General features: G+C 40.4%; 2 protein-coding genes across 7 annotated transcripts; both read left to right on the top strand.

Annotated features, from left to right (window-relative positions):
* Positions 1-232: 232 nt before the first annotated feature.
* Positions 233-7,784, top strand: LOC121650403 (NADH-ubiquinone oxidoreductase 75 kDa subunit, mitochondrial-like). 5 transcript variants are annotated; one of them, XM_042001898.1, is made up of 20 exons: positions 233-251; positions 386-466; positions 1,079-1,158; positions 1,560-1,660; positions 1,751-1,858; positions 2,011-2,087; positions 2,296-2,377; positions 2,493-2,623; positions 2,715-2,900; positions 2,993-3,127; positions 3,231-3,345; positions 3,459-3,604; positions 3,692-3,820; positions 3,941-4,070; positions 4,147-4,307; positions 4,388-4,542; positions 4,952-5,127; positions 5,809-5,943; positions 6,096-6,168; positions 7,276-7,784. In XM_042001898.1, exons 3-20 carry the CDS (start codon positions 1,080-1,082, stop codon positions 7,365-7,367), a joined length of 2,211 nt encoding a protein of 736 aa, XP_041857832.1. In that variant the 5' UTR covers positions 233-251; positions 386-466; position 1,079; the 3' UTR covers positions 7,368-7,784. The 5 variants fall into 5 exon arrangements, 4 of the variants coding, with proteins under 4 accessions (XP_041857832.1, XP_041857831.1, XP_041857833.1 ...); XM_042001897.1 differs by having other exon boundaries at positions 242-466; XR_006012266.1 differs by lacking the exons at positions 6,096-6,168; positions 7,276-7,784 and adding an exon at positions 5,278-5,435 and having other exon boundaries at positions 240-466; positions 5,809-5,909.
* Positions 7,785-7,950: 166 nt separating this feature from the next.
* On the top strand, positions 7,951-16,953 carry LOC121650400 (INO80 complex subunit D). 2 transcript variants are annotated; one of them, XM_042001892.1, is made up of 11 exons: positions 7,951-8,065; positions 8,422-8,544; positions 9,928-10,174; positions 10,275-11,080; positions 11,210-11,303; positions 11,383-11,598; positions 11,772-11,881; positions 12,475-12,608; positions 12,804-13,024; positions 13,179-13,336; positions 13,441-16,953. In XM_042001892.1, exons 3-11 carry the CDS (start codon positions 9,957-9,959, stop codon positions 14,469-14,471), a joined length of 2,988 nt encoding a protein of 995 aa, XP_041857826.1. In that variant the 5' UTR covers positions 7,951-8,065; positions 8,422-8,544; positions 9,928-9,956; the 3' UTR covers positions 14,472-16,953. The 2 variants fall into 2 exon arrangements, with proteins under 2 accessions (XP_041857826.1, XP_041857825.1); XM_042001891.1 differs by lacking the exon at positions 7,951-8,065 and having other exon boundaries at positions 8,072-8,544.
* Positions 16,954-18,388: the final 1,435 nt, after the last annotated feature.

The raw sequence follows: 18,388 nt of genomic DNA, 5'->3' as shown, positions 1-18,388 counted from the left end.
TATATGTATATATATATATGAGTTTTGTGTTGCTTTCTGAGCATTGGTCTTTCTGCGTTTTCACTCTGTAAAGCCTTTATTCCCTCTGCGAAATAAAGGACTTTTTGTTTTTAGTATCAATTAGCTATTCCTATATTTTAAAATAGTCTTTAAAGTCAATGAACATAGTTTAAACATGGCTCAACGTTGTTGTTGAAGGGTTTCCAGACTCTCAAGAACCCCCGTGGAGCACACACTGATTGGAACCAAAGGTAACCATGATCCTGCTGGACAAATTGAGTGATTTTTCTTACTTGCCTGGCCACACCAGTGAATATCTACGCCATTAGATTAAAACGGGGATTTGAATAATAAGAAGTCCTCCTATTTGGATTATGGTATACAGGATTACTCTATCCGTGACGCAGCAGAATAAGCAGACAGTGCGCAATCTGGTGGCAAACGGTCCAAAGAGAGCGCTGCTAAGGTAAGTAAACGGTCACATAAACAAGATAAACTAATCAAATGTAACGCAAACATTATAAAGGTTTTGTAAAACGAGAATAACGTTTGCGGACATGTGACATATTAGGATTTATGATTAACTCAATACGATCTGACTTCATGTTAAGATGTCTTGACATGTCTGACTTAGCGTTAGATACGTTAAAATATCGCTTTCCGTCATTATGGTAGACGTTTATCAATCGTCACTAGGATGACGATTATACATTATAAACGTTAGCTTGGGACAATTAGCTCGTGCGAACGAGCTAGTCAGCAGTTTATGATATTCCGCATTTAAAAAGTAGTATTTTGAGCACCAACTGCTTTATGATGCGTTCATAGAATTGTCCAGTTCACAATGGACTGTGTAGACGTGTTATTTTTCATGTCTCGTAGCGTAGTCATGCCTTCATAACGAGGACCGACGATAGCTAGCTTCTGTTTTTGTTTTGATAGCCACATGGAGCTAATTTAGCTAACTCTCTGACGCCCACCAGCTTTGAGCTTCTTATATCAATCTCAAACACTTAAGCTAGATCTGCTGAAGGGTAGGGCTCAGACCCCACTTATTTCCTTTCTGCATCTCTTCCAGCATGTTGCGTTTGCCTGTTGCGAGTCGCAGTCTCTTTCCAGCAGCCATTGCCAAAGGAGGCGCGGCTGCATCTCACAATGGTAACAATATGCCACTTCACCAGACGATTAATTGATTTTGCTGTGATTACTGTACCTACAATGTGTGTTTTGTATTTCTGCATAATAGCCATTTTGTCTGTTACGTCCAAGAGGTAATTATTTGAATGCCTTGTATCCATGTTTCTGTGCTCCACTTGCTGGATTAAAGGCAGGATTACAGATCTGCCAGCTACCACCTTAGATGCCAGGTTGCTGTTGGGTCAGGTTTAACCAGTGGCAACTAATTTATCACTCAGGATTACTGTGAATGTGACATAAAGTAATATACATCATACATTAGATGAAAGCAATTGTCAAAAAATAATGGTAGAAGTCAATGAAAAGAGGTGTTATGTAAAATGTTGTGTGTGTGTGTGTTGTTTTTTTGTCTCTTCCTAAAGCTCGCAGTGCATCCACAGCAACAGCAGCTTCCATTAACCTCCTGGAGGTGTTTGTGGATGGGAAGCCTATCCTAGTTGAGCCAGGAACTACTGTGTTGCAGGTAATGTAGTAATTTCATGTATTGCCCTGATATAATTGCACTTCCAGACATTTTAGATACCTTATCCAGACTGATTTGATTCTGTCACAGGCATGTGAGAAGGCAGGCATGCAGATTCCACGCTTCTGCTACCATGAACGACTGTCAGTTGCTGGAAACTGTCGCATGTGTCTTGTGGAGATAGAGAAAGTTCCAAAGGTATCTTTGAGGCTCCATGTGGGCTTAGTTTTTTTTTTTTTCAAGAAAACCAAACATTGTCTGATAATCTAGTGTTTTTTTTTAGTCCTTTCTTACAAACATACAGCTACTTCCATTTAAAATGACAAGTGATTGTTTTGTTTACCTTTCAGCCTGTGGCAGCTTGTGCCATGCCTGTCATGAAAGGCTGGAACATTTTAACCGATTCTGACAAAACAAGGAAGGCGAGGTAGGATCAGCCTCACTCACAAGTAAATGTCAAACTTAATACATTTCTTTAACACAACCTTATTCATCACTAGGCTGATATGATAAGCCATATCTTGTTTCAGGAGATGTTTTGACCCTCTTTCTCAAGGAAAAATAATCTTAACTTTCCTTTACATAAAAATAATGTGTAAGAATTTTACTCCAAACTGTTGCTTGATTTTACGCAGAGAGGGTGTAATGGAGTTCCTGCTAGCTAACCATCCTTTAGACTGTCCCATTTGCGATCAAGGAGGTGAATGTGATCTACAGGTAAATCAAAAATCTCAACATTAATGTAGATGGACTTCATTGACTCGATTGTTTGTTTGGACTTGAGATATAACAAAAAATTTACAGACAAGATCGATTGTTATGTTGTTTAAAGGACCAGTCCATGCAGTTTGGCAGCGACAGGAGTCGGTTCACCGAGGGCAAAAGAGCTGTGGAAGATAAAAATATGGGCCCCCTCATAAAAACTATTATGACTCGCTGTATCCAGTGTACTCGCTGTGTGCGGTGAGTCAAATTTTAACATTCAAAGGAAGTTAAGTTGCTTTATGGTTTGGGAAGATTATTGCATTTTTTTTTTTTTTTTTTGCTTCTGCAGCTTTGCCAGTGAGATTGCAGGTGTAGAGGACCTTGGCACCACTGGTAGAGGCAACGACCTGCAGATTGGGACCTATGTGGAAAAAATGTTCATGTCAGAGTTATCTGGAAATATTATTGATATATGCCCAGTAGGAGCCCTGACGTCAAAACCATATGCTTTCACCGCCCGCCCTTGGGAAACCAGGTTTTTAGTTTTGTATTTAACTTCTGCATGAACTTTTCATGGGATCAAAAACTGTGTATCAACATTATCTTTACTTTTTTGGTTTTTCATAGGAAGACTGAATCCATTGATGTTCTGGATGCTGTGGGAAGTAACATTGTGGTGAGCACTCGTGGTGGTGAGGTAATGAGAATCCTGCCACGTCTTCATGAGGATATTAATGAGGAGTGGATCTCAGACAAAACCAGGTTCTTCTCTTATTACATAGCATTCGCATCAGAGATATATATTTTTGTTTTTGGGAAATATGTTTGCATCATTCCTGAAATTTTCTCACTTCCACACTGACAGGTTTGCTTATGATGGACTTAAGAGACAGAGACTTACTCAACCAATGATGAAAAATGAGAGAGGACAGCTTGTCCCCACATCCTGGGAAGATGTGTTGAGCAGAGTAGCTGAAGCAGTAAGTAATATATAATGGAACAGCTTCCGGCTGTATTTTGATATCACCACAGTGTAAAATAATTTAAAGCCTGTGGTTTTGATGGAGCTTACCTGAATGGTATGTTTTGACAGGTGCAAGGAGTTAAAGGAAGTGATGTTGCTGCTGTTGTAGGGGGTTTGGTGGATGCAGAGTCTCTTGTTGCTCTGAAAGATTTGCTAAACCATTTGAATAGTGACAACCTCTGCACTGAGGAGATGTTCCCTATGGCTGGAGCTGGGTAAGACCAAAAAGAGCAATTTAATGTATTTTGGATATATTTTGACAAGCATTGATGTTAGGCTTTTTTTAAATTTGCCTTTTCTAGATCTGACTTGCGCTCAAACTATATTCTGAACACTGGCATCGCCGGCATTGAAGAAGCTGACTTACTGCTGCTGGTAGGCACTAACCCACGCTATGAGGCTCCTCTTTTCAATGCACGGATCAGAAAAAGGTAAGCTAATCTCCTTATTATATATAATATGTATAGCTGTGTAACAGATGACGTGGTAAACCTAAGGGATGATAAACAGTAAATAACTGTGCTTCATTGTGGAACTGGTGTCTACCTCAGTTGGCTGCACAATGACTTGCATGTAGCTCTTGTGGGAAAGGAAGTGGACCTAAGTTACACATATGACCATCTTGGAGAGTCCGCCAAGATTCTTCAAGAAATTGCTTCAGGAGCTCATCCTTTCTCTCAGGTAAAACTCCCATTTATGATTGTTGTTACTCACCTCAAATGTTGAATAATTTCATGATTTTTATCTCCTTTTGTAGGTCTTGGCTAAAGCGAAACACCCTGTTGTTGTAGTTGGCAGCAGCTGCCTGCAGAGAGAGGATGGGGCTGCGATAATGACTGCTGTTTCAACCATTGTTCAGAATGCTCTTGTCAGCAGTGGAGTGGGGGAAACTTGGAAGATCCTGAATGTTCTTCACAGGTGAAACAAGCTTTTAGCTACAGCACACTGCTCAAGGGGGGCTTTGCCTATAACATATGTGCTTTTTCTCCTGTTATCAGGGTTGCCAGTCAGGTGGCAGCACTTGATCTTGGATACAAACCAGGAGTAGAGACTATCAGGAAAAACCCACCTAAAGTTCTGTTCCTACTGGGGGCTGATGCTGGCTGCATTACTTGCCAAGACCTCCCAGAAGACAGCTTGATAATTTATCAAGGTAAGCTTTTTTTTATTTAAAAGCAGTGGCTCAGTTGTTGCATTTCTCATTTACATTAGTTTATAGGATTTGAGAGAGGGAGTTGGATTGTGACTAACTATGCACAGATATTTGCATAAATTTGTACAGAGGGGTGACAGATAAACACCTGAATAAGTAAGAAGCTCAACACGTTCAGATACTTCAGAAAGTGTGCAAAGAATCAGTGAAACTATGTAAGCTATGCTGCATATGCTGAATGCTTCACAGTTGCAGCTGATCTCTAGTGATTGTGGACCAGGTGTTAGACGGCACCTTCCATAACCATCGTGAAAATCTAAGTTGGGGAAATTCTTTTGTAAAAGTTTTTTTCTGTACTGGCATCCAGCATACATATCAAGGTTTAGTGCTCTGCTTTTTAACTGCCCAGGTCACCATGGTGATGTGGGTGCATCAATGGCTGATATCATACTTCCTGGAGCTGCATATACCGAAAAATGTGGTACCTATGTGAACACCGAAGGCCGTGCCCAGCAGACTAAAGTTGCTGTGACTCCTCCAGGCATGGCCAGGGAGGACTGGAGGATCATCAGAGCCATATCTGAGGTGAACTACGACTGGAGCCGGGTGATCAAATGATCTCAAAATTAGATCAGAAATAAATTTATTTTGATTGTGGTGATAAATGTGAGACATTTTCAGTAGATCCATCTACAGAGCCAACTGTGTATCTCTTAGCTTTCTTATGTTCACTAGTTGTTGGTAACGGACCTCTAAGCTGGTTGCTAACTGCTAAGAAAACCCAAAAGGAAATAAAGGAAAACAACAAAAATATAATGACCTACCGGCGGACTGAATAAGGAAACTGATCGTAGGACAGAATGAATGTAGCTAAGAGAGCTACGAAAGTCAGGGTGAGACTAAAACTGATCTTACATTTTCTTCCCCACCTGTCAAAGTACTTGCACAAAGCATAAAAATGTGAGCTAATAGAACTCAGTGTGCCAGTTCTTGGGGAAAAGCAGCATAATTTATAACTGCCACCTCATATGAAAAGAGATTACATGAGCATTTTTATTTTACATAACAAAAGACACAATGCCCCTTTCGGTCATAATTAGTTTACTTAGGAAATTTACAGCTATATTGTGATCAATATCAAGATAGATTAATATGGAAAATAATATCACAATAGGGCTGTGTGCATGCTAACTACAGCACATGGCAAACATGTTATCCTCACTAAATTCAAAAGTGGACTAAACACTAATTTTTCACCCCTTTAAGCTTGCTGGAGTGACTCTGCCATATGACACTCTTGATGAGGTGCGCCACAGACTGGCAGAGGTTTCGCCAAATCTGGTCCGATATGACGACGTAGAGGAAGCCAACTACTTTAAGCAGGCCAGCGAGCTGTCTAAGGTCCGCCTTTATTTTTCTTCCACTGTTGTAATTGATCAAGCACACAACAAATGCAGCTTGATGTCATTGTTTACTTAATCTCATAATTTATCTCCGTTTACATCATGCTGTTCTAGCTGACTTGCGGTTGACATCTGCCTAATCTGTTTCAGGCAGTGAACCAAGCTGTCCTATCTGAACCTTTAGTTCCTCCACAGCTTACTGTGAAGGACTTCTACATGACAGGTGGGTCATCAATACTCTGAACTTGTGTACCCAATTTCAGTATAGTCCATGATTGACGTCCCCCCCCCAACTGGGAGATACAGACACACATTCTCCTAATTAGCTTTGATCAATTACTCTGTTAAACACTGTTATATGAGGCATTTTTTCTACAGAAATTAAATAAATACAAATAGCATCTCTCACAGCTGTAATACTATTATTTAGGATATTCTGTGATCACCAATTGCCATCCTCAAAGTTAAGCTGAGTATAATGGAAGCCGCTAGCATCACCTAGAGTATGTATTGGAAGCTACTGTTGATTAGTAGGCGAGCAAATGTAGATGGACCAGAAACACAGGACAGTAATTGGTGTTTAAAAGGATAGTTTTGTTAATTTGCTATTGGTAGAATTTAAATTAACGTTTTGTAATTCTTTCAGATGCAGTCATGATAGCTTCTTATGTATTCATAGTAATAATAGTAATGTAAATATTGTTTATGATCACATAAATTGCTTGCCTAATTTCAAATGACCACAACTATTTGGAGGTAAGAGTTACTGTTAAGGTGGGAAGAATATATAAATACCTGCAATGTTATTGATTCTCAGAGCACTACGAATAAGGTGGTGCTAATTCTGCCATAAGGTCAAGGTGGTATCTTTAAGATTAGGATTTTTTTTTTTTACATTGTAGTGTAGTAAAATGATTAGAGGCTCTTGAGATGATAATGTAACCACAGGATAATTGTAATTTTATGATGGTTGAAAGATTCCTGTGTAGATGGTTAAGATATATGTGCATACTGTGTAACATATGTCTGTGAAAAAAAATGTAATTTATACTAATGTTAAAATCATCAAGGTATATTTCACAAAAGATTAATATGTGTTATTAAGAGGAATATGAGGTAGCATGATCAAAAGAATCCTTTGCTTTAACCTTGTAGTCTTTTGTAACTAAAGCATGTGTTCCAGTCATTTGCGCTACTTTATCATTAAATTTACAGTATCCTTTTTTGGAATTAATAGAATTATAAACACACTTGTTAGATCCAATTTTTTTAATTGTGTTCTTCGCAACAGTACAATTTTTTTTTAACATTTATCATTTTTTACCCACAGATCCTATAAGCAGAGCATCGCAGACCATGGCAAAATGTGTGAAAGCTGTAAAAGAAGGGGCACAAGCCGTGGATGAGCCAGCCATATGCTAAAACACAGTGGAAATTCTTCTGAAAAATGATACGCACAACTCCTATATTTGCACATTCCTAGAAGCATATTTGCACCTGTATTTTATCGTAACAGTGTTTTACTACAGAGAATACCTAATACATTTTTATTATGTTACCAACATACCTACAGAAATATACTTTCAGGGTTGAATATCCAGATACGCACTCTGAGCAGTTTCACCTGATATTGATCCTAATAGTGATATTTTAGGAACTGTGACCAAAGATTTAAAATCTGAATGCTCAGATGGTGAAATTAATCTTCCTGTATAATTGCCAGCATCATAAATATTAACAATATATTTTATTTAAGAAAATTGAGTAGATCATTTTATTAAATGGAGTTATTTGTAAATGTGACAAAAGATAATAAACCAAATTTGTGTAGCAACCCTTTATCTTTGAAAACCTTCCATTTAAGTTTGTGATTTTTAAAATTATATATATATATATATATATATATATATATATATATATATATATATATATATATATACATATGAAAGTTAATTTGAAAATTATTGGTCAATAAATACTTTTAGTGACACCTAATTAACTTTTCCAGACTGAACCTGCCTATCTGATTGGCACGTGGTCCATCATTAGTGAACAGCCGGCAACAGTGTGGCAGCAGGGCTGATAACTCATTCATATGGACGATGATAGTCGTGGTCCAGGTGGATTTTACACTGTAACACTTTGCTGGACCTCCCAGTCCATTTGTTTTAAGTCATTTGTTTTAAATGTGAAACGTGTAAAAGGTGCTGTCCTTAACACAAACTATAATTTCATTCACCAAGAGATTTATATGATACTTGTACACTGTACGACGTTTAACAAAGTTGAATTTCCAATATGGTAGGAGAGGTTGTTGTTGTTGAACGGGTTGTTGTCATGTCCCCGCAGTGCCTGTAGTGGTGCTGTGAGGAGTCTGCTGTGGCTCCAACAAATATCCTCAGCAGCCTACCTACTGCTTGTAATTTGCTTTGGATAGCCTATATTTACATCCATCCTTATTTCATGATAAACCAAGCTCGATGAAGACCACCGTTACCTTCCTATCTGGAGCATCGATGTACAAATAGCCTAGCTGATTCTAATAGACATTTCGGCCGTCTATCTGGAGCGAATACCCAAAAGCCCATACCAATTCAAGGTAAGCAAAGTCGCGTGCAGCCTCGACTTCGATTTCTGAGTGCACCGCATTGCCGAGGCTTTAGTCGGTCATGAGCTCTACGAGAATCCGCCGTCTCATCCAAGTTAACGGGCCTCTGATTTTTTTAAGTTTTGTATTGTTGAACTTATAGTGCTCTTCGAGTTCCTAATACCTTGGGTATATTTACGTATTTATGCATTATAGTTATTTTGTAGCCTGCTAACGTCACATTAGGTAACGATAGTAGCTGTAATTCATATCGATTATTGCGGGGGCCTTGGGAAACAGGCCTCCGCCTGGTATGTATACCCTTTGTTTGAAACTATTTGACCATAATGTATCGTGTCCATATCACGTTATAGGTCATTGATGGAGCTGATACAATATTTACTGTATTTTATACATATTGTTTGTAATTTTCTAAATAAAATTAAACTGGAAATAGACTTTTATCATGTTACCATTTGCAGATGTTTCCGTTTCCTGGTAAGCTACCGCCTACTAATTTGTGTTTTTAGCTTTCATAGCTAACTAGCTAATTTGACATTTTGTATTTAGCACATGCTGATAACGTGGTTCTTCCACGTGGGATTGGTTAAGTTAGACTTTTTAAATTGGGTTACGGGTGTCTAGCAAACATAGATTTGTTTACAATTGAATAGTTAAAAGTTTCACAGCTGTTTATCGGGCTCCAAGCTAATGTAGCAGGCTAGCTCCCCAGGCACCAATGGTAGTTAACGCTTGCTAATAGTCTCTGTTTTCTGCCTGCCCAGTTCTCGTCTTAACCAAAGTTTCAAAGGTTAAGCAATGCTGGTATGAGGGCAATTATTCAACTCGTGACTGTGTGTGTAATGTGTACCTTGGCTGTTGAATTGAAGCACACTAACACTAAAACAAAGTTTAATGGATCAGTTAAGCAATAAATGAAATTTAAGTATATCCTGTGGCATTCTATACTTAACTTAAAGCTTTACTTGCATTAATTTAAAAGCGCGAGGCAAGATTTTATATAGTAAACCGGTGACTTTTTGTTCTGATGAGTTTTCACTTCATCACCCGGCACTGGCAAGTCGCTGTTTTATGAACCACTTGTACGGCAAGATATTTGTCATGCCTTTTCCCTAACATGACGTTATGTGGTATAAAAGAACTTTTAAGTATTCCCATTTTGTTGTGTATTTTTTTTATTGACCAGTATATATATTTTTTCGCGGTAAATAATGCTAGATACTGTTACATAATACCGTTATTTGACAAGGACTTCATAATCACCTGTTGTAGAGGAAGTGACTGTTGCCCTGCCTCTCAGCCATGCATGTGCATGGATGTGACCCCCCAATGTGGCGTTTCAGAGATTTTATTTTCCTCTCTTTATTCCATCAGCTGATGTTGTCAAGGACAAGAGTCACGTGATGTATGAAGGCAAACACATACACTTCTCAGAGGTGGACAATAAGCCGTTGTGCTCATATAGTCCTAAGCTGTGCAAACAGCGCAGACTAAATGGATATGCGTTCTGTATCCGGCACGTTCTGGAGGACAAGACAGCTCCCTTCAAGCAGTGTGAATATGTGGCAAAGTATAACAGCCAGCGATGTACCAACCCCATCCCCAAGTCTGAGGACCGCAGGTGTGTATTTATATTGTGTTCATGTGGGGCAGATTTCACTTGATTGAACGGAATATTTAAGTTGCAGATTTGCTCATTGGGATGTACTCTTGTTTTTCAGATACTGTAACAGTCACCTGCAGGTTCTTGGCTTCATCCCCAAGAAGGAGCGGAAAAAGAAGCATGATGCTTTAGAGGAAATGCGCCCTCGGGCTCATCTGGAGTCAGTGGCGCTCAATATAACTGTTCCTTCTCTGGCTCTGAAAGCTCCTAATGGTATAAATGAACTTCCACCATCTCCCCCCTGTACACGCCTGTTACCCCTCCCCGACGGGGAACTCCTGGACCCTTTTGCCTTCTATGAGGATGATACAGATGGGGAGGATGTCGGCACTCCTCGGAAGGGCAACACCATCAAGAAGAAACTACAAAGTCGGCTGGTCCTGAACCAGAAACTTTGCAACGACACGGAACTCTTCCAGCCACCTCGTGAGCACTTTACACCCTCTCCTATTCCCCGTGTCCACCCATCGTCACCACTCAACACTCATCTCCCGCGGCAGCAGCCAGGTCTTTTCCAGCAGCCTCAGCACTCCTCTTCCTTCACCTTCCCAGGACAGCAGCAGGGTTTATTATGCAATCCACCACCACCTCAGACGGTCAACTTTCTGCCTCCAGGGATGCCTGTGAATGCAGCGCCCAGTCCAGGGCAACATTCTGGACCATCACTCAGCAGGAAAATGCCTTTCGCTGCTACTCAATTGCCTGTCAGTAGCAAAGACAGTAGCAGTAACAATCAGCGGCATGTGGTCGTAATGCATCCCACAGCCTTCTCACCTTCTGCCAGCTGCTTGGCCAGGTTGCAACACCTTGTGCAGCTCTGTGCCAAGAGACATCGGGAGCATGGAGCCCTCTTCCCTCATCTAGGTAACTCATTTAACATTAGCTTTTCAGCTGTATAAATTCACATGCATTTGTGAAAGCTCTTGCTAATAGTTTGTAGGTTAATATGAACCTAGTGAGATAGATGAGCCACTCTAACAAGCTCACTTCCAGGTTTGGACTGGTCAGAGGACAGTGCTGATGATGATGAAGAGGAGGAGGCAGAAAGATTTTCTCCTTTTCAGAGTTCATGGAGACCACATAATGGGTTTGTATCTCAGTGATTAGCTCTATAGTATAGCAGTTGAATTTCCTGTCATGATGACCATTGTATGTTTCCCATGTAGGCTGGAAGATGACGGTGGTTCCTCACGGAGAACACGACTACTTAGAATTTGCTCATACCTCCAGGACAAATACAAGCACATGTGCAGGCAGGAGAGGGCGAGTATCCGCCAGAAGAGATACCGTTATGCCTTCCGCAAAGCCTTGATGCACGCTGCCAACAACAACCCTGACTGTGCAGGGCAGCTGATCCAGGAGCTGAGCAGCAGTTCCTCATGGTATTTTACGTCTATCATATCACTTTTCTGTATGTGTCAGGACTCCTAATTGGCACAATCCATTAAATTTATTACTTGGTTACATTCAGTTTTTCAGCTTAAACATAAAAAAATGTGAGATCTTGTCTGTTTAGTTGCAGTTTGCTCAGTTCTGGATCTGTTTTTATTTGCAGTGCGGCTCCAGCAAGGCCGCAGAGCACAGATCCGGGGATGTGCACTGGCAGCACAAAGGGCCAAGCCTGCAACAACAGAGCTCTGCCCTTCACTCGACACTGCTTTCAGCGTATCCTTTTTGTCACAATACTCACTGTGAAGCTGACCTCTGTAAGTTCAGAATAACAGCCATGATTCTGTTAATTGTAAATATTAAATGATTATTCTTCACCATTACTTACTCTACTGAATGATAAATGCACACTTATGTAACAAACCCCATATTTTCTATACCCCATACTTTCTAAGATGGGCTTTATTGTCATTGGACCGTAGAGGTACAACAAAATTGAGGGTGATTACACTGAGCAACGGTGCACCATTCTATTTTACATTTAGCAGACGCTTTTATCCAAAGCGACTTACTTTTGAGAGTAAGAACACAAAATAAAAAAACAAATATTTCCTTAAATTAGAGATAAAAGAGCAATATTACGGTATAATAAGAAAATAAATAGAATTAAAAATTACGATGCACAAGCTAAAAACAACGTGCTATAGGCCCTTAAAATAAGGTGCTGAAAAGAGGAGGAGATAGGCTGAGATTAACTGTTCTGGGCTTTTTTAAGTGGCTGGGTGGGGAGTGGTGGTGGTTATGGAAGACTAATGCATGCGATTCTAATATCGTGCAGTGTTGTTTTTTTCCTTTATTGTCATTTATAGACATTCTGTTGAATCGTTCCCAGCAGCTTTTTGCTAGCTGCACAGCCAAATTTGCAGACGGTCAGCAGTGCTCCATCCCCGTGTTTGATATCACGCACCAGACACCCCTCTGTGAAGAGCATGCCAAAAAAATGGTGAGTTCAGTGTCTAATGGAAGATTTTGAGGCTCTATGGGAAATTGGCTCATTTGCTCTCAGTGGAGAGACGTTTGAACAGATTGATACTACCCTTGTGTAAGTAAGCTAAATATGCAGCCTTTTCACTTAGGTTAGCTTTACCAAATTAAAAAAAAAAAATATTCCCCAATTTTCATGTGTCTGTTTGCACAGGATAATTTCCTGCGTGGGGATGGAAACCGACGAGTGCAGCACCAGCAGCAACAGCGGAAGCCACGTAAAAAGACCAAACCGCCGGCGCTCACCAAAAAACACAAGAAGAAGAGGAGGAGAGGGCCGCGAAGGCCTCAGAAACCCATCCCTCCAGCGCTGCCGCAGGGGAACCTGGGAATGCCCTCTACAAGCCTAACGATGCCCTCACAGGCCAGCATCAGGTCTGCCACAGTTGTCTCTGCCCTGTTGTGTTAAAAATTTAGTGAGGGAGCTCCAGTGTCTAAACCCTTATTCTTGTGTTCATGCAGCTCTGTCACTGCAGGAGCATGTTTTGTTTGTTCTCTAAGCTTTTCTTTCATCCCATCTTACTGGCAGGAGCCCTTCAACTCCAGACCTGAGTACTGAGGAGCTTCCTGATGACATAACCAATGACATGGCAGACATTCCAAATGACCTCGAGCTAAACCATGAGGATTTCTCTGATGTGTTACCAAGACTACCTGATGACCTGCAGGACTTTGACTTATTTGAAGGTTGTTTAACAGCTCATTGCTGTACCTGTCATGTGTACGTGAATAAAGTACTCATAATGTGTGATATAACAGATATGTAATGATACATGTTAATGTTTTTGCAGGCAAGAATGGGGAGCTTCTGCCCACCACAGAGGAGGCTGAGGAGTTGGTACGTGCATTGCAGGCTATGGGATCCTACCCAGATTCGTTGGTGTGCCTGACCTCCATAGGAGAACTGGCCCCTGCTGAAGGAGTGGACCACAGAACCATGACTGGGTTTCCTGGACAAGTCCAGGCAGGGGGCATGGGGGACCTGCTCAACAGCCGCATCCCTACAGAGAACTTCACCAGCCTAGAGTTGGAGGACAATCTACTGCAGTCAAGTGGGGATCACTTTCCTCCCTCTCCACCATCACAGTCTGCCAACCAGCCCCCAGCATCGTGCTCCAACCTGACCTCATCTTCTTCTGCAGTAGCCCCCTCCACCACCTCCTTGCTCACTCAGACCTCCATAACAGAGCAAACGTTTTCTCGGACACACGTGCCGCACGTTTTGGCAAAGTCAGATGCCCCCACATCATCTCCCCAAGGCAGCCACTACAGCAGTGAGCATGTCCCATCCCCATATAGTGACCATATATCTTCTCCCCATGCCAGCTCCTACCAAACAGACACCCCTCTTCTGCTGGAAGTCCCTCTCAGTGGAGTACCCGGCCCCCCACGCTCAACATGGAACAACCTTCCTCTCCCCCTAGCTGACCCCACACAGTTTGGCAATCTCATAAGATCAGAAAGTCATCTCATATCAACATCCCTGTCCACTCCCCCCGCCACCACCCACTCTGTGACGCTGCAGCCGATGGCTGCTCTCTCAGCCATGCCCCAGAGCGCAATGACTGGTTTAACAACACCTCCTGTCCCCTCATCCTCACTACCAGCCTCGTCACACGATTTGTTGACCTCCACACAGCCCAAGCAACAGCTCCCTCAGTTCAGCGCGGCCTTCGGCCATCAACTGGCCTCCCACAGTGGCATCCCGAAAGACGTGCAGCCCAGCCATAGCTCCACAGCGCCCCCTGCAGGCTTCTCCATAGTTAGTGCCACTGCTGCAAGTGCCAACAGCGCCACACCGCCCTTCACGCAAAGTAAATGAGAGCAGGTGGCGTGCAGCGGCAGCATGACAGTCTGTGGATTCACAGTTACTTAGAATCCAGTAAGCTGGCTTCTGACAAACCACCCCTGTTCATCTGCTACACGTGTGCAATGTGGTAAAAGTGCACTATTTGATAATGAAATTTGCACAAGCTCGGGTTTTCCTCAATATTCCCCCTCAGTTGCTTTTTCCTTCTGTAGCCAGGCGGTGTCTGAGATTTAAAGTCAGTGTGAGTCCACATGTTTGATGCCTTGTGGTTTTGTCAGCAGGAGGTTGCAGTCAGATGTTGCAATGAAATAAACGGGTGAAAATTGGCGAAAGGACCTTAGCAGAGATTATCTGTAACAGTTCTCAGAATTCATAGAAGCCTCAATCAGTGATCAGCTTTGATTGCTTTACCAGTTTAAGTCCTGTCTTAAAAATGATCAGCTGTACCCTGCCTTGCTCACATGGCCATTGCGACCCCCACCTCTCCCTGTTTAATACGCTGTCACCCTCTGGAAAATAAGAGTGCACATTGTGACATATTTGTGACCCATTATGTTTCAAGCTATTTAACTGTTATCATGATATAGAATCTTAGACTTCACAAATGGAATTTATCAAAATACTTTTAAACAGTTGTTTTATATATTGTGTATATTGTATATGTGCTCATTTATTGGTTTGCTCAGACGTTAAAATCTCTGACCTCACCATTGGTTGTGGCACTCTGAGTGGCCTAGTAGACACTTGAAGGTAAGTCTAGTTCTTAAAGCAATAAACACATTAACATAACTAGCATTGTGAGGTATTTTTATTGGTGTCATTACTTGTAGCTTCACTTACTGAAACCAGCTGGATCATTTCTTTGGCCTCTATGACTGAAAAACTCCAGATTTTTACAACAGTTTCACTTAGGCCAACTTCTCTCACGAGTGGACTTTTAAGGCTACTAAACAAGCTTCAGTGTTATGGTGAGGACAGTGTTGTAGTTCAGGGACTTTTAAGTGTCTACTCTCAAAGGTGCTCTCTGGTCCACATATACAATGGTCTTTAGTGGCTTGCATGTCTCAGAAAATGAAAATTCAGTTACAGACCACCTAGATAAAGCTAAGGCAATGGATGGGGGATATATATAAATATATATAAATATATATATATAAATATAGCTCATGAGCTATGTGTACCATGATGGTATGAACTAGTGTATTTTGCACGTCTGAAGTAAAGCACTGTCTGTTTTACTCACTTATAAAGTGATTTTTTAAGCTACATGATGCAAACCTAGGGTCTGGTTGTAGTTTTAGGAAAAAGGAGCCCCTTCCTGACTCACACAGCGGTATAACCATGGTTTTTTGATAGACATTATATTAGACAGATTATCAGACATTGTTGAATATTTGGTATATAGAATAGAAGTCTATCTTGGGGTTTGTTGTTGAATTATTGAGTAGCAATGGATTGAAATTGTTATTTGAAAAGTATTCAGTGGAACCCGTGTCTTGTGGAATGAATCTTTAATGGCTATCAAAAGTGGTTGCTCATTGTTGAAGGGATCAATGTTTGTTTTGTGTGCTGTCGTTTTGTCTTTAACAATATTCTTTTGGAGAATATTTTTGATAGCTATTAAACATCAGGAAGAAGTCTGAGATGGTGCAGCAACCATTTGTGTAAGAGCATATAATAAAATAATGGTGACTGGTGTGATTGTTGTTGGTATCAAACATTGGATTATATGCATCATCAGTCAGATAAACATGCTATTTCTACATAGATTTGCACAGGAGTGGATGAGACCGGTGGTATTTCACATGCCCCATGCCTGAATACCCCCCCCCCCCCCCCCCCCTCTTTTTTTTTTTTTTCCTTGGACGCTCACATGAACAGCTGCCATCATTAACAGCTCTGAGCCTGCACCAGACCCCCTGACTCCAGCTGTGAAAAGGCCCAGTTCTGTCTCTCTTCTTTCCAAAGAGAAAACAGTCTAAAGTGTAAACCTGTAGCTCCACTAGAGACCACTGGGCTTTTCAGTGACTGCAGCCTTGTCGCTAATAAAACACAGTAAATAGAAAAAGAGGAAAAAAAAAAGTTTGAAAGTGTCAGTTTGAAAATAAGGTAACACTGCTGTAACCACATAGCATGAGATTAGTCGCTGCACCAGTTTGCTCTCCTGACAACCACGTAGAACAAAACTTACAGGGCTCGTAGGCACATGTAACTGCTTGAATTCAGAGATGGCTGACAAATTCCTGTACTCATTGAATGTACTGTATTACTGTTTTTAAAGATAGGATGAGCTAATCTAGTCACCTTTTGTTATTGGTCCTTGTTTGATTTGTCTAAGGTATTTTTTGTATACAAAAGTTTACATTTTTATGTATATTTTTCTTGTGTACAAATTATGTAATATGTGTACAAACACTGTATGTAATATCTGTATATAGTGTGAGAAATTTGATCTTTTGTTTTTGGATGTATAAATAAAAATTGCTGTGAGGTATTTGCTGACAGATTTTGATGTGGTTCTGAGGCAAGGCATTTCTTTTAGTCATGCAAATGAAATTTTCAGAATGTATTTTCAGCTCAGGAGCTGTGTTTCAGTTGTTGTGGGATAATACTACTAAAAGTTTAGATATCTTCTTTTTGGATTTATGAAGTTTTAGCTTCCTTAAAACCCTCAAACATAAATTCCAGGCAACTTTACACTGATCATATATGTCCTTCAAGGTTATCCTTCGGCAGCCATTTGATCTAAGATAAAGTCATGAGAAATGCAGTAGCAACTTAAGGATCTGTATATGTAAAACCAAGCAACATCAGCTAACTAAGAAAACTATTTCAACGTGATATTTATCAACTAACTGAGTTTGCAAGCCTATCATGGAACTGTAGCTTTAAGCATAGATGAAAAGAAGTTTTTAAGAAGGAAAAAAGATAGCTGAGCAGCAATGACTGTCATGTGATGTGACCAAATACACCAAAGTGGAACTCTTGTTTCAGAGTTTAAATTGAGCTCATGAATTCAAATCACATGAACATCCGTTTTAAATAGAAAAAAATTCATTAGCTGCTTATTTCACAGGAAGGATATAAGCTGCATAAATGATTGCAATGTGTTGTATTTGAATTTTAGCACTCCAACATCTATACTACATTTGCCAGGAATCTGAATACTTAATAATCTAAATTTCAGCAATGATGCTGTGTAACAATATGAATAAAAACACAATGCAATGACTTACAAATATTTCAAATCTTAAATTAAATTGAACAAAAATCAAGTCAAATGCTAAAACTGAAAAAATGTATTGTCTTTTGGGAAAATATAAACTTCAGATTTTGATGTGAATGACATAATTCAATGCCATGAGTGGGTACAAAAAGAGCATCCCAGGAAGAAAAAAAAATCAAAGGTAGTCAGGAGTTCATCACTGAGGCTGACTGCATGGGCCAACAATTTAACATCTACAATACACATTTAAATGAAGGAAAACAAGAAAAGAAAAATAAATTAGTCATGCAAAGGAGAAGTCAAAGTCTGGTCATATTAATTCCCTCAAACAGATCTGCATAACACAGACGGGAACAAGTTTAACAGTGCATGGAAAGATAACGTTACCTTTGTGTCCAAACCCAGTTTAGATGGACTGAGGCAAAGTAGAAAACAGCCATGTGCACAGATGAGTCAAAATTTGGAATTTCTTTTGGAAATCGTGGATGCTGGATCCTCTGGGCTAAAGGGTAATATATACATTACTTAAAGCACTGTAAATTCTGAACCATACAGGCTTTGGAGCAGGATGTGCTTTTTCATTGAAGGCTCTGCATGATGCAAATATTAAAACATGACTCTGGTAAAGATCTGGGTTTTCAAGTGGCTGTTTTTAGAGCAGAGTTGTTTTTCTCTAAATATTTGGCATATTATGAAACATAAA

Source organism: Melanotaenia boesemani, chromosome 12 (genome assembly GCF_017639745.1).
Source record: "Melanotaenia boesemani isolate fMelBoe1 chromosome 12, fMelBoe1.pri, whole genome shotgun sequence".
Classification (NCBI taxonomy): Eukaryota; Metazoa; Chordata; class Actinopteri; order Atheriniformes; family Melanotaeniidae; genus Melanotaenia; species Melanotaenia boesemani.
Note: the sequence above shows the minus strand (reverse complement) of the source record. Positions and strands in the feature narration are given on the sequence as shown.

What these genes read in the sequence shown, in the direction of transcription:
- LOC121650403 (XM_042001897.1), top strand. Translation starts at nt 375, where the DNA reads ATGGTATACAGGATTACTCTATCCGTGACGCAGCAGAATAAGCAGACA. An exon ending in CCAAAGAGAGCGCTGCTAAG is followed by an intron (nt 467 to 1,078) that starts GTAAGTAAACGG and finishes CATCTCTTCCAG; the next exon opens with CATGTTGCGTTTGCCTGTTG. An exon ending in TGAGCAGAGTAGCTGAAGCA is followed by an intron (nt 3,346 to 3,458) that starts GTAAGTAATATA and finishes ATGTTTTGACAG; the next exon opens with GTGCAAGGAGTTAAAGGAAG.
- LOC121650400 (XM_042001892.1), top strand. Translation starts at nt 9,957, where the DNA reads ATGTATGAAGGCAAACACATACACTTCTCAGAGGTGGACAATAAGCCG. An exon ending in CCCAAGTCTGAGGACCGCAG is followed by an intron (nt 10,175 to 10,274) that starts GTGTGTATTTAT and finishes CTTGTTTTTCAG; the next exon opens with ATACTGTAACAGTCACCTGC. An exon ending in CACTCGACACTGCTTTCAGC is followed by an intron (nt 11,882 to 12,474) that starts GTATCCTTTTTG and finishes TGTCATTTATAG; the next exon opens with ACATTCTGTTGAATCGTTCC.